Source organism: Sinocyclocheilus grahami, unplaced genomic scaffold (assembly GCF_001515645.1).
Source record: "Sinocyclocheilus grahami isolate Dianchi unplaced genomic scaffold, SAMN03320097.WGS_v1.1 scaffold774.1, whole genome shotgun sequence".
Lineage (NCBI taxonomy): Eukaryota > Metazoa > Chordata > Actinopteri > Cypriniformes > Cyprinidae > Sinocyclocheilus > Sinocyclocheilus grahami.
In genome coordinates, this window is record NW_015505953.1 from 332,720 (window position 1) to 348,677 (window position 15,958).

Consider the following 15,958-nt stretch of genomic DNA (forward strand, 5'->3'; position numbering starts at 1 on the left):
GTAAATAACGAACAAAAGGGTGTGTGGCTAAAGACTCAGACTTATAACATTTTAGCATGTCCCAGTATCTGACCTGCTCTTTCATTTTGACCCAGAAACACATTTTTAATTACACGCACTTAATGAATATCAAATTTAAAAATAAATAAAAGCAAATAAATATGCATGAGACATAAGTCGTACTGTATATTTCAACATACCCTCTGATGTTCATTCATATTGTTTTTGTATAATAATAATAATAATAATAATAATAATAATAATAATAAAAGTTTCATTTGTTTGCGTATGCATTCATATTGTCTTTGTATAGTAAGACAAAGTGGTGTAGTAACTGGAAGTGCTGCCAGTGCAGGCCACAGCAATCTGTCACACCGAATTAAAGAGAAGAAAATGTTTATTGTTCGAATTTTGTAATATAAAATGACATAACTCAAAACTGAGACTTTATCAAAGATATACATATTTATATAAAACACAAACAGAAGGATATTTTTGCTTATAATTGCATTTCTTCACAAGTAGTATTATTTATATGCTATTATAGCATTTATTACTATTGTGAATTAGCTTTTATTTGTATATTTTTACTTTTAGTAATTTTGTTATGTGCTTTTGTAATTTTTATTAGTTTGTTTGCAATATTTCTATAATATTTTTTTATTTCCATTTTAGTTTTAATCAGTGTAGTACTTCAGTTGCCAAGCCAACATTTTTACGTTTTTTAAGTTTAAGATTTTAATGTAATATTTATATTTTATATCAGCTTTATTTCAACTAACAAAAATAAATGTTCATAGTTTTATTCTTAGTTAACAACAACAACAACCTTGCAAACAAATTGTGACTGATCGCGAAATGATCGCATCACATACTGTCTAAGAACACACTCAAAAGTATGTACCTAGTACATACTAAGGTGAATTAGGACACAGCATGCCATGGGGCAAAGTGTTCCAAGCAAAACTGATCTCCTGCCAGCTGTAACAGCCAGTTTTATGTATACTGAAACCAGTTTCATGGCAAAGTAGGTCAAAAGGGCAAATTCAGGGCATTTCTGGTTAATCAAGAGAGAACAGACAGAGAAATGGACGGATGGATGGATATGTCAGCTGTGTGCACTGAAGTGTTAACCCTAATGGTTCCTCTTACACCTGCTCATGGAACACAACACCTGTTACACTCCGGTGTGGTGGCCATAAACACATGCTAATGGGAAGGAATGAGTGTGTGTGCGTCTAGTTAAATATGGCCATGTGCTTCATTGCACAATGATACATGCACAAGCCTAAACCACCAGCTGGTGTAATACTCATTAACACAGAACACTTTCATGAGCAGGTATAAATGTTTATAAGACAGTTAGGCACTTTTTACGAACCTTTTAGTGGCAAGCGAAGGTGTAAAATAATAACTGATAACTGGCGGCCGATCAAAAGAGTCATGAGTCAGTGGAATTTTTTCCTTTTAATTTTTTTAAATATATATATATATATTAATGTGAATGCCTCTCTTCCGAAAACAGATAGAAAATCTATTCTATATGAGAGTTATTATTGTTAACTAAAACCATACAAAAAAAAAAAAAAAAAAAAAAAAAAACAATAACTATATATACAGTACATATAACCAATGATACTAAAATATAATACTGCTCTATATACAAAAAAAAAACCTCTATGGGGACTCGCAGCCTGTTGCAACAAACCACTAACATTAAGAAAGCCCTTAGATAATACCCTTACAATTATAACTTATTTTGAGAAACAAAATCTGTCTGCTTATAAGGACCTCATCAACTTTCGTTTGCTGGACTATGTTAGTCAGTGTTGATTGTGGGTATGGACGGGTTGGAGTGGGTAATGTCTAGATGTGAATCCAGCGGTCTATCCACAGCCATGATGTCATCACATTACAGACTCAATATTGACCCTGCTTAGATAACGTCTCATAGCGTAACATTTAAGAGCATGTAAGAGGGCTGGCGGTACAGTGTGGTCTGCAGAGAGAAACTTAAAATAAACTTAACCCTATAAAGCCTACTGTATCATATTTGATATGAACATTACTGGATTGAAGCAACTTAGGTCTCGATTATCCATGCATCCTTTTTTTTTTAGTATCAATGCGAGTATGATACATCAAGCCTTTGCGGAATGTACACCTCTGAATCATCACTGTACTGCATTGCATTATGTTTTTCCCCACACAATAAAAACTACAAAGACTTTGATCATAAAACTTAGCATTTTAATATAATCTTACTAAGACATAATATTGGGAGATACAGAGTGACAACTGATATTTATATGCATTTTAAATAGTCTGCTATATTGTTATAAACAGTGTTGGGTGTGACGCATTACAAGTAATGTCAGTTACGTAATCAGATTACTTGTTTCAGTAAAGTAAACCAGTAAAGTAATGGATTACTTTTTTATTTACAAGAAAATATCTGACTTACTTTTTTGAATAAGTATCGCAAGTTGCTTTGTTTTCCCATTTATTGACTGGCAGCTCTCCTGTCCTCATGTTGGGAGAAATTGGGAGTAAATGCAGAGGCGTTGTGTGCGCTGTGTAAACATGATGCTTGCTCTAGTTCTAGACTAAATGTAAACGTGCATTTCCTTATCTCACTTGCTGGAACAGATTTTGTATTCCTCAAAATGAATAAAAACAGTGAAACGCTAACTTACAATATGACGCAAACCTGCAATAATTAAATGTTAAACAACACAGATATACTTTAGGTAATCAATCCCATTTTATTAACCAAAAGTCTTTGCTGCTGACATTCGATAATCCAGTTCAACCATACTAATAAGCAAAAATGACTTTAGATAAACATAAAATTATTTCATTTTTGGAGTGAAAGGGCTTTGACATTTGCCAAAAATATAACTTAAAAAACAAACAAACAAACAAACAAGCAACCCCAGCCCAGATGAGAAAAGGTAATGTAAAAACAGTGCTAAAGTAACGCAGTGCAGTATTTTCCATAAAAAGTAACTAAGCAACATAATTAGTTACTTTTTTATGGAGTAACGCAATATTGTAATTCACTGATTATAAAGATTTATTGATTTGCGTTACAAGCTATCAGAATTTCATCTTACATTTTGGCCATATAAATATCATCACCTGCACCAAATTGCGTAATTTCTGGTTAGTTTGGGCCTCTAAATAATATTGAGGTGTTTCTTCTTCCTCCTTAACTATGAACTCCATATTCTCACTATATCATATACAGGTGCATCTAAATTAGAATGTCGTGGAAAAGTTCATTTATTTCAGTAATTCAACTCAAATTGTGAAAATTGTGTAATGTGTGGTGGCTCTTGTCTTGATGCCTTGAACCAAGCCTCAGTCCATTCCTTGTGAAGTTCACTCAAATTCTTGAATCCATTTTGCTTGGCAATCCTCAAAATGCTCTGTGAACAGCCAGCTTCTTTGCCAATGAATGTTTGTAGCTTACCCTCCTTGTGAAGGGTGTCAATGATTGTCTTCTGGACAACTGTCAGATCAGCAGTCGTCCCCATGATTGTGTAGCCTAGTGAACCAAACTGAGAGACCATTTTGTAGGCTCAGGAAACCTTTGCAGGTGTTTTGAGGTGATTAGCTGATTGGCATGTCACCATATTCTAATTTGTTGAATTGGTGGGTTTTTGTTAAATGTGAGCCAAAATCATCACAATTAAAAGAACCAAAGACTTAAACTACTTCAGTCTGTGTGCATTGAATTTATTTAATACACGAGTTTCACAATTTGAGTTGAATTACTGAAATAAATTAACTTTTCCACGACATTCTAATTTATTGAGATGCACCTGTACATCAAATGTTCCATAAAATGTACCAAAAAAATAAAATAAATAAATAAATAAATTCTGACTATTATTTCACAAGTCAGTCCTTTCAGGGTTTAATGTACCTATTACTCAACTGCACTTGAGGGTTTGACAAATCAAATGCTTTTGAAACCTACCTAGACTGACCCTGCACTGTCTACACACAAAATGTTGCCAGTTCAGATGGTGTGTTGCCAGTTTAGATGCTGTGTGATATCCAAAATGGGTTTCCGTGCCTCCCACAAATGTGATCTTGGTTAAAAATAGTCATCTATATTTATAACCCATTTCACAGTACACCACACCACAGAGTCACACTTGTACTTCACTTGACTTTGCTTTTCGCTAGCTGAAAGCCTCAAGCTGAATGCGAGGCATGTGAGGGGCATCTTGGCTGCGGGCACCGCAGGGAGAGTGCCTTTAATGCGGCCATGTGACACGCTCAAAATATTCCACCAGATGAGAGGCCATGTAGCCCCCAGCGACTCTCACACACACTGAGTTCACTGTAGTCTCCTCGCATCCTAATGGTTTTTATCTGTCGCCCTGCACTTCTGCTAGGCCTTACTATTCTGTCTGCTTCCATTTGAGAACTGGTACAAACTTCTATTAATAGTCCAAGAGTAATACTGCCTTTTTTCTCTACTGTTTTTCAGTGTTTTGCTAAATTTAGTTGACGAATGAGCACTGGCAGGCGTTTTGTCGGCAATTAAATGATGGCGTGACTGCCCATTGGGCCGCTGACATGAAAGCACCATTGTCTGAGAGAATGCCTTCGACTTTCTTCCCATTGGTTGACTTCTCCACTGGGTGGCCACAAAATTTCATTTAACTATCTCTTTCAAAAGAGGCTGAGTGGGAAAAAACTGAAAGACACACAAGCCTGTGAACTTTTAAGTATATTTTAATGCAGTTTGTGATTTAAAGAGAAGAAAGACAGAACTGTTTCTGCTTACAGACTGGCGTTGAGTCACATCAGGCCTCTGTGGCCATGAAAGAAAAAGCCCCTGTGTATGTAATGTAATGACTGTATGTATATTTGAGTGTATATGAATATTATGTGTGGCAATGAAATTGTCTATAGTTTGCTTCCCTGGGCCTGCTAGTGGAGATCTCCCTTCACATGGGGAGGAAAAATAAATGGGTTTTTTCCTCAGTGTGAGCTGTCCTCTCCTCTCCTCTGGCAAACAACAGTGTCCACATAGCAACAATTGAGAAATCTAGACAGATATGTTTCATGATACACACTGTCACTGGAGTGCCTTTGTTTCACATAATTAACAATTAACAGTGATAAACCCCTCCCCATTACCAGACAAGTATTTGAACATGGTCTTGCGGCCAGAATCCAGTGTCAGTCCCAGAACATTGAGTGTGTTGGATGTCACATCCTTGCTTGTCACAGGGTGTGTGAGGCACATTTCAGGACAGCAGGGTTTGTACCTGCTGTGGGGATCTGTGCAGGACTAAATCTGCTTCTTTATAGCCGTTTGTAGGGTTGGTGACACCTTTGTACACCTCTCCATACGCATGACACACCAGCTCTGTGGACTGTTTGAAGATCTGATCCCTGTGAGAGAGAGAGAGAGAGAGAGAGACTTATTTTGAATACTTTGTTAAATTTACACATTCAATTTGAGTTAACTCATTACATTAAACAATAGTTATAGTTTACATTACAGTGCTCATCACAATGTTGACATCAATGTAATTAAATAAAATGGACAAACACCATGAATTTATTGTAAGTGACTACACTTTCATGTATCATGTTAGACAGACACTACAAGGTAAAGTGTTTCCCAAACAATAAAATGAGGAGCCATTGAAAACTATTGCATGATTACATGATTGGTAAATAAACCAGTCAAGGTTAACCTGACAACTACATTTTACATTTTGTGACTGAACAAACCAAGCAAATCAAAACAACTTCATAGATAAATTACTCCAGGAACACTTCGGTAGCCATAACTTGGTACTGTTTTGGTTTTTGAGGGTACTTCTGTTGATCTGGGTTCTTGGAAACACATCACACATGAATCAGCCTAATTGAAAACTACATAAACTGGTCTGAATATTGCTGGCTGGGTGAGTAAAGCCAGTAGAGCCACACAAAACACTGATCTGGGTTCAGTTCAGGACTACTGTAACACTGACCTCTACAGATGCACTTCTGCCAGTACAGCTACAAATATTTATATACTGCAGTCTTAAGGGTAAATAAGCAATTTATATGCATGTGAACCTTTATCTCATACATAAATACAGTCATGGCCAAAAGTTCTGGCAGTGACATTTTGTGTTTTGCAAAGTTTGCTGCTTCAGTATTTGTAGATTATTTTTCCACATTTCTATGGTATACTAAAAAACAATGATAAGCATATCATAAGTTTTAAAGGCTTTTATTGGCAAAAATAATATACCAAGTCAATATTTACAGTGTTGACCCTTGTTCTTCATAACCTCTGCAATTCACTCTGGCATGCTGGATATTAGCTTCTGGGCCAGATCCTGACTGATGGTGATCCATTCTTGCCTTATTAAATCTCGGAGTTGATCACAATTTGTGGGCTTCTGCTTGTCCACTCGCCTTTTGAGGACTGACCACAGGTTCTCTATGGGATTGAGATCCGGGGAGTTGCCTGTACGGATCCAAATTTTCAATGTAATGATCTTCGAGCCACTTCTTTATCACTCTTGCTTTGTGACGTGGTGCTCCATCATGCAGGAAAATGCACGGATCATCACCAAATTGCTCATGGATCATTGGAAGAAGTCGCTCTTGCAGGACGTTTTGATACCATTCCTTATTCATGGCAGTGTTTTTGACCAGAATTATGAGAGAGCCCACTCCCTTGGTTGAAAAGCCACCCCACACATGGATGGTCTCAGGATGCTTCACTGTTGGCACAACACAGGACTCATGGTAGCGTTCCCCTTTTCTTCTTCGAACAATCGATTTTCCAGATGTCCCAAACAGTCGGAAGGGAGCTTCATCAGTGAAAATAACTTTGCACCAGTCTTCTGCTGTCCAATCCTTGTACTTCCAGCAGAATTTCAGTCTGTCCTTGACATTTTTCTTGGAGAGAAGTGACTTCTTTTGCTGCCCTTCTTGACACCAGGCTGTTGTCCAAAAGTATTCGCCTCACTGTGCATGCAGATGCTCTCACACCAACCTGCTGCCATTCCTGAGCAAGCTCTGCACTGGTGGTGACACGATTCTGTAGCTAACTCCTCAGGAGGAGACGGTTCTGCCACTTGCTGGACACTCTGGGACATCCTGAAGGCCATTTTGATGCAAAGCGATGATGGCTGCATGTGTTATTTTGGAGGTAACCATTGCTAACAAGAACACAATGATTGGAAGCGCTTCTTCCCTCCTTTTATAGCAATCAGTCTGCTCTTACAATCTAATTAGTATGATAGTGATTTTACCTGACTAGTACTCATTCACACTTTCATATATGCTGCTGATATGATTAGTCAATTAATGTTAGCTGGTCATTTTGTGTCAGGATAAAAAAAACTGTGAAAACTGTGATTTTTGGCCAATGAAGCTTTTAGCAATTATTTAAAATGCATCTGATCCCTCTACACAATGTGAATGAACACCACAACAGCTTAAGCTGCAAACTTTGCAAAATAAAATTTATGTCACTGCCAAAACTTTTGGCCATGACTGTAGGCCTCATATCAAATTAAGGCTTGACCTTAAGTTCACTAAAAAATAAAATATTATGTAATTTACTCACTCTCATGTTGTACTAAACGCATAGACTTTTTTTCATTCTGTGAAACACAAAATGCTGCTTTCTTCCATGTGATAACAATGAAAGGGACTGCAAGCTTCATAAAGAATGCAAAAACACCATAAAAGTATCATCAATTTATTTCATCTATCACTCTGCAGTATATTGCTATGTTTCTTCAGAAGCCATTTGGGTTTATGTAAGAAATAGATGCAAGTTGTTATTCACTGATAATCTTTGATTCTAGGGAGCTGTTAATCAGTGAGAAACTGGATCAAGTTCAAATTCATGAACAAATCATTCAGAACAGTTTTGTGAATTGGACAAAAAACAACTCACATCTGACCCAAAATAACAATTCCTACATGAATCAGACAGGCAAACCTGGGTGGATATCAAAATTTTCAGTGAAATCTACTTCATAAAATTTTTCAAAGAAACAAGGCTGATTATACATTTGGTTGATCCCTTCAACATGAAGTGTAAAGAAAAAAATATGTGCGCAAATGGATCCATCTCTATTTAGCTTGTCTTTGTATGTCATGCAGAGTTCAGTCACGTGCGGCGTGTTTATGTGTAGGAGAGATAGCTAGAAAGAGAGAGAGAAATGGACCAGGAGCTAATTAGTTGTGCCAAGCCTGTGTCCATCTCCATTAATAGAGAACATTAACCTGAGGTACAGTGAGTGCTCCTCAAGCCTGTTACATTTCCCAGTAACAATGTGACTCAGTGTATGCGCCTCTCTACCGCTCAAAAAGCAACATCACACTGATGGGCTGATGCTAAAAGCACCAACTGCAAGGAAGAGGGGGAAACAAGAACCATGACAAACATATTTGTTAATGCAATGGCGGCCGGATTGATTTTATGGGCCAAAACCATTATTTGTTTAGGTTGGATGTGACTGAGTAGTAAGATATTGCGCTAAATGGTAGCAAGTAAACAAATGTGTGACAAAAATTGAAACAAGAACTGAAATGGTGAGTTAAATTGTATACGAGGAGTGAAAATGTGATGTGTACTTTTACAAAATAAAATACAATGTTTAAAGGGGCGATATTCCACACTAGCAACAGACTGAACTGGTCAATTAATAATACACATTTTCTGTTTAAACATTTTTGCTGACTTTTAAGGGAATACATGTAATATGTTTAAAAAAAAAAGTTTTTTTTTTCTTTTTGCGCTTAAAATTCCCTTTTGCACTTAAGGTGAACTTAAAATCTAAGTGTGAAATACCATTAAATATACTATTTTCATTGTTCATTTACATTACCATTCAAATGTTTGGGGTTGGTAAAGATTTTTCAATGTTTCTGAAATAAGTCTCTTATTTAATCAGAAATACAGTAAAAACAGCAATAATGGGAAATATTATTACAATTTAGTTGTTTTTGGTTTTAATACATTTTGAAATCTCATTTATTCCTGTCATTGCAAAGCTGAATTTTCAGTAGCCATTACTCCAGTCTTCAGTGTCACATGACCCTTCAGAAATTATTCTAATATGGTGATTTGGTAGTCAAGAAATATTCTGAAAACAATATGCTAAAAACAGTGTGTTCAAAATGACAGCATTTATCTGACAAATATTTTACAACGTTATAAGTGTCTTTTCTGTCACTGTTTCACTTTAATACTAAATAAGATAATTGATTTCTTAAAAACAATCTTATTGACCCCAAATCTTTGAACTGCTGTGTATGTTGAAATATTATTGTAAAGTGTTACGAATAGTTTTCATACATTTTATACCTTTTCACACTTAAAATTAAACATGCTGCACTTATTTTATTTTTATTGTTTGTCAATTTTATAGCGTAATAGCCCCAATCCTACTTTACTCTCATTGTATGGAGGAGAGCAGCTTAGAGATTCTGTTCAACAACTACTTTGGTTTCATCTTCAATGCCCATCTTCAAAGAAAAGTCATATGGGTTTGGATTGACACGATAGTGATTTAATGATTGGAATTAAGATTGGAATTTGGATGTGATTTAAACATGAAAGTTAAATTTTTTGGTGAACTTTTCATTTTAAAGGCTCCTGAACTCGTTGTTTATAAAAGAGGAAAAGTGTGTAATTGTAATATTTTGAAACAAAATGCTTCATGTCTTTTGCGAGAATTATTCATGTATTATAGACAAAATGTGTGTGGTAAAAGCAAGCTGACTCATACTTGATAGCAGCACTGAGCAGGAAGTTGAGTTGTGGCATCACAAGTGTATCAGGAGAGGCCAAATAACGGTCAAACTGGACCTGTGAGTAAAACAGATAAACACACTGCTAGACAAAACAAGAATGCGAAGAAAAGACTTGATAAAACTATAAGTACTATTCAGAAGGCATTTGTTTTGTTGATTTACAATTATTAACAAAAGACGATTGTGATTTCATCTAAAAATTCATGTGAAATGTGATTTCACCTAGAATGTTGGTAAAAAAATTCTGAGACCGCAAATGGACCAAAATCAGTTAGCTGGAAAAAAAAAAAAACACTAGGTAATTTGTTTTGCAGGTTGTGCAAAGAAAACACGTTTTCAGTTCAGACCAGATTAAACATCACAAAATACATCTGAAAACGTGAATTTATCTGACCTCCTGAAGGAAAAGTATTCATATTCGAGTAAAGCTTAATAAAGAAACAGGTCTCACCATGGCTGTTTTTAAGGATGTGCAGTCCATTCCAGGGAGGTTGGCCAAGGGACCCTAAGAGGGAGAACACAGCAAACCATGAGTGAAGGATGCACAACTACTTTCCTTCAGCTCTGTGAACTGAGACAGCCTGCGGCACAGACATAACAAACAAAGGAAGAGAAGGAATAGGTGCAACAGCTTGAAAACACATGAAGTGTGAGATTTCACATTTTAACCAAATTCATAGTTGCTATGTGACACTGTTGAAGAGACAAAAAAATATATATCTCAAAGATTAATAGGAGAGAAAAAGAACAACAAAAAAGGCTAAGAGAAGTACAGAACGTTTCCCAAATGTCCACTTGACCATCTATTGTACAGTATGCAACAGTTTAACACTGAGGATACAGCACATCCTTGTGTTGCATTATAAATTGAGTTGAGACATTTTGTAATGCAGCAAATACTAACTCTAGCTTGCATACCAAGAAATGTTTATGCTCACATTCTTGCACATACTTATACTGTGTTATATGAATTATATCAGTCGCTACAAACCATGCCATCACATTTATTATTAATCAGTGAAATTTCACATCATTACATCATTTCATTAGAAATCAGAGCAATCTGGAATTTCATGTACAGTGCCTTGCGAAAGTATTCATACCCCTTCATTTTTTTCACGTTTTGTTATGTTGCTGCCTTATGTTAAACTGCTTAAATTTAAAAAATGTTCCCCCTACATCAATCTACACTCCATACACCATACTGACAAAGCAAAAACAGAATTGTCACAACTTCGTAAATTAAGTAAAATAAAAAAAATTAAATAAGTACATTGCATAAGTATTCATACCCTTAACTAAATATTTTGCTGAAGCACCTTTAAAGCCTCAAGTCCTTATTTTTTTTGTTTGATGCGACAAGCTTTGCTCATCAGCATTTGCCAATTAACTTCCATTTTTCACCTCACCTCTTCACCTCTCAAGCATTGTCAGGTTGGATGGGGGCAGATGCACATTTTCAGGTTTCTCCAGAAATATTTGATTGGGTTCAAGCTCAGGCTCTGTCTGGGCAAGTCAAGGACATTCACAGAGTTGTCTATAAGCCACTCTTGCTGTATGCATAGGTCCATTGTCCTGTTGGAAGGTAAACCTTCTGCCCAGTCTGAGGTTCTGAATGCTCTGGACTAGCTTTTTATTAAGGCTATCTCAATATTTTGGTGCATTGAGCTTTTCTTCTATTCTGACGAGTTCCTCAGTCCCTGCTGCTGAAAAACAGTCCCACAGCATGAGGCTGCTACCAGCACACTTTACTTTTGGGATGGTACTCTGCAGGTGATGAGCAGAGTTGGTTTCCTTCAAACATGATGCTTGGAATTGAGGTTTATCAGACCAGAGAATATTATTTCTCGCAGTCTGAGGGTTCTTTATTTGTTTTTTTGCAAATGCTAAGTGTGTTTTCATGTGTCTACACTGAAGAGAGGATTGAGTCTTGCCACTCCGCCATAAAGCCCAAATCGATGGAGTGTTGCAGTGGTGTTGGTCTTTCTGTAGTTTTCTCCTATTTCCACATACAGTGGGGCAAAAAAGTATTTAGTCAGCCACCAATTGTGCAAGTTCTCCCACTTAAAAAGATGAGAGAGGCCTGTAATTTTCATCATAGGTATACCTCAACTATGAGAGACAAAATGAGAAAAAAAAATCCAGAAAATCACATTGTAGGATTTTTAAAGAATTTATTTGCAAATTATGGTGGAAAACAAGTATTTGGTCAATAACAAAATTTCATCTCAATACTTTGTTATATACACTTTGTTGGCAATGACAGAGGTCAAACATTTTCTGTAAGTCTTCACAAGGTTTTCACACACGGTTGCTGGTATTTTGGCCCATTCCTCCATCCAGATCTCCTCTAGAGCAGTTGGACCTCAACTAGAGTGACCATCAGGTTCTTGGTCACCACACCAACCAAAGCCCTTCTCCATCAGTTGCTCAGTTTGGACAGGAGGCCAGCTCTAGGAAGAGTCCTGGTTGTTTCAAACATCTTCCATTAAGGGTAACAGAGACTACATGCTTCTGTGACCCTTCAGTGAAGCATAATTTTTTCCTGAACTCTTCCCCAGATGTGTGGCTTGACGCAATCCTGTCTCTGAGCTCTACAGGCAGTTCTTTTGACCTCAGGGCTTGGTTTTTGCTTTCATATGCATTATCAGCTGTTAGACCTTTTATTAAGATGTGTGTGCCTTTCCAGATCATACCTATTCAATTGAATTTGCCACAGGTTAACTTCACTCGAAGTGTAGTGACACCTACAAGCAATATGAATGCTCCTGAGCTAAATTTTAACTGTCCCAGATAAGGGTATGAATACTTACGCAATGGAATCATTTAAGTTTTTTATTTTTAATAAATTTGCCAAGATGTTAAAAACCTGTTTTTTGCTCTATCATTATGGTGTATGGAGTATAGATTGATGTGGGAAAAAAGTAATTTAAAGCAGTTTAGCATAAGGCAGCAATATAAGAAAACGTGAAAAAAACGTGAATACTTTCGCAAGGCACTGTAAGGGCATTTCCCTATGCAGGTTTTGTGTCAGGTTCAAGTTTTTCATGCACATTGGCGGTGTTGACCAACAGAAAGTTTGGTTTGAAGTTGCTTAGTTTGAACTGTTCGATATATTTATACTATTATACTACTCATTATTCATTTTTGTCTTCGGTCTAGGAACGTTCAATATATCTGTAAAATACTGGGCCATGTTATGGAACGATATTAGAGATTTTTTATTTATTTATTTGCCAAAATTGGATATATACCAGTTAGTGTTGGCTATTTAATTGTACATGGTCACTTCCATTTCATTTTTTTTTTAAGATTACCCTTTCCATCATCTAAAACGCTGTTAAATGTAATCTTTAGCAAATCTCAAAATGAATATCCATTTTACACTGTAATGTTGTAATGCTTAAATATACTTGTAGCATTAAAAACTTTTTTTTTTTTTAGGGCTTTATTTAGACAAAATAGTAAAGAACATATATCAAATATAATCTTGGCCATTTATTAGTTAACAGCCATAACATTTAAATAGCTTATTGACTTTTGTAATATAATTTAAATATAGAATATTAATATAAAATAATTACTTTTTATTTTTACTTTTACCATATTGCTTTTTATACCACTTAATAATGACAATAAAACATGATGGGACATGCATCACACTTATTTTTTATTTTTTTACCACAATTAAGGAAGTTTTAGAAACTTTGAATCACTGTAACACACAACCTCTCATGGCTTAGTGTTTTAATATAAAAGTAATATGATTCTAGGTACTTCACATTGTGCCTAAAATGCCACTGCAACACTTTAATGAACAGAGGACAAAGATTAATTCGAGTGTCAAACATCAGCAGGATCTTCATATAGTGTCCACTGGTCCATTTCTTGCATACACAATCTGGAGGGTCATAAAGTTTTTTTAAATGATGCCATCAACATGAGACACAAAGTTCTCTTTTTAAGCCCAGATTCATGAATCAGGTCTGTTGTGGGCAGCATGAGCCATATAAAGCGAGACAGGACGTAATTAACAGCATGAGTGGACAGAGAAGACATTGATGCAGTAGGCGAGACAGTTGTGCCCTGTGCTGTGGACAGCAGGTGTCCAAAGACGCTTAGTCACATGCCAGCATTTTACGGGGGTGTGTGATGAGGACAGGCGTGGAAATGGCCAGACAGCGCTGCTCTGCCAAGACCCACACACAAACTCATGCTTACTTTCAATGCTTCTGCTTTCTCCCCTGTCTTCTATAATATAACACCTTGCTTAAAGTGCCGCTACATGTCCAAAAGAGTCACAAAGTTCACTGGTTCACCTGAAAAATTACTCAACTGAACTTGAAAGAAAAAGCTGGTTAGTAAATTCGGACACTCATAAAAGAGAGTATGTTTCAAAAGCCGTAGGAACAACATAAAACAGTAACAATTCTTGGTTTAGAAGCAATGATGAAAGTAGTAACTAGCAATTTAGTAGCTGCTGCTTTAATGAAGTGATTCATTAAAGAGAACAGGCTTAGTACCAGTTCATTAGAAGAAGAATCAATCATTTGAGAATCTGACTACACTGGTCTCACTGTTTCTGATTCACTAAAATAAATGTCTGATTCACTAAAGTCCTAAGAGTCATTTGTTTGAGAATTGGACTACATTGGCTGCACTATGCTTTTGATTCATTAACAAGAACTGGCACATGCATGCCACTTCATTGGTGGAACAATCTTTCACTCAGGAATCCAATTACACTGGTTGCATTGTACTGTCTGTTTCTGATTTATTCAAAAGAATCAGCTCATAAGATTCATTTATTCGAGAATCAGACTACACTGGTTGCACTGTATGTTACTGAATCACTAAAAAAAGAACCGGCTCATAAGAGTCATTTGGGAATCAGATCACACTGGTTGCACTGTACAGTGTGCATTAGATTGGCTCAAAAGTACAGATTCAGAATCATTCACTCTACACCAGCTGTGCTGCTTCACTAAAATGAATTATAAGCCATTTGCACTACACCAGTCAAACTGTATAATTTTGATTCATTTAAATGAACCGGTTCATATGAATCAATTCTTTGGGAATCGGATTAAAAAAAAATCAGCTCATGAGAGCCATTCATTGTTCTCATTGTTCTCATAAATGGTAAGTAACCAATTCCAATAATCTTTGTTTCATTTATAACTTTGAAAAATCGATTTTAACACTATGTCACACAATGTTAGAAGAGATGCTGAATGCTCTGAGCATCAGCTGTGCAAAGCCAAATCATTAATGAACAACAACAAAACAAAACAAAAATAAATAATTTGCTCTGTCTAATCTGTAAATGCACAGGCTGCTGTAAATGTGCACACAGATGTGGACAGGTAATCATGTTTACAGAATAAGCTCTATTTTGTGTTCTTTTTCAGTCTCGGGCCATTTCCTGCCATGTGATGAATTTGAGTGAAAATCCGCACTATGTGATTTTATTAATGAGCCTAACCATAGGGTAACCATGGTAATAAAGTCCAAATAGGAGACATATAAACAATAGAGACTATTCCTGTGAAATGAGAGAAAGATAATAAGGAAGTAATGTGCGCTATTAATGTGCACGTTTGTGATGGAGGCGATATGAAAGGGGAAAGGTGGCCACAAATTGTGTTTTGCAAATGAGAGCTCAAAGATCGAACTGTCAGAGGTTATAATTTCACAAACTTCAAAATACTGTTAAAGTAATGAGCCATAACATTTTGCATCATTCGCATCTACATCCCCTTAACGGTGGTAAAATAATAATAATAATAGTAACACATAGCCTTCCAGAGCTTCTTGCTTTTACAAAACAGCAGCAAGAGCAGAATAATAAAAGACACCAAATGTTCAATAATTAATTACAATTATTAGTAATGATAATAGATTTTTATTATTAATCTTGTGCATTACATGAATGCCACTACAGATAATGTAATAAAAATAATGATTGAAAAATTTATGAATTAGTTCTTTCACCAAGTAATATTGTTCATTAGACAACTTGAAGACTGTTCACAGTTCACATAACTGATCTACAATTGAGAACTGAATTGCTCATGATGTCATAAAAGTTTGAAACCGCCACGCCACCACATTGGTATTCCCTAGTATTCCCTTACATTCTATTGAATTAACA

At 36.1% G+C, this 15,958-nt stretch overlaps 1 protein-coding gene across 1 annotated transcript in view; it reads right to left on the minus strand.

The window, feature by feature from the left end:
• Positions 1–3,912: 3,912 nt before the first annotated feature.
• LOC107561480 (conserved oligomeric Golgi complex subunit 6-like) overlaps positions 3,913–15,958 on the minus strand; it is a 44,585-nt gene continuing 32,539 nt past the window's right edge. The window contains exons 16-18 of the mRNA XM_016245936.1: positions 10,256–10,309; positions 9,780–9,859; positions 3,913–5,418 (exon numbers count right to left, since the gene is read on the minus strand). Coding sequence (XP_016101422.1) covers positions 5,271–5,418; positions 9,780–9,859; positions 10,256–10,309 — 282 coding nt within the window. The 3' untranslated portion in view covers positions 3,913–5,270. The remainder of the gene's footprint in view (positions 5,419–9,779; positions 9,860–10,255; positions 10,310–15,958) is intronic.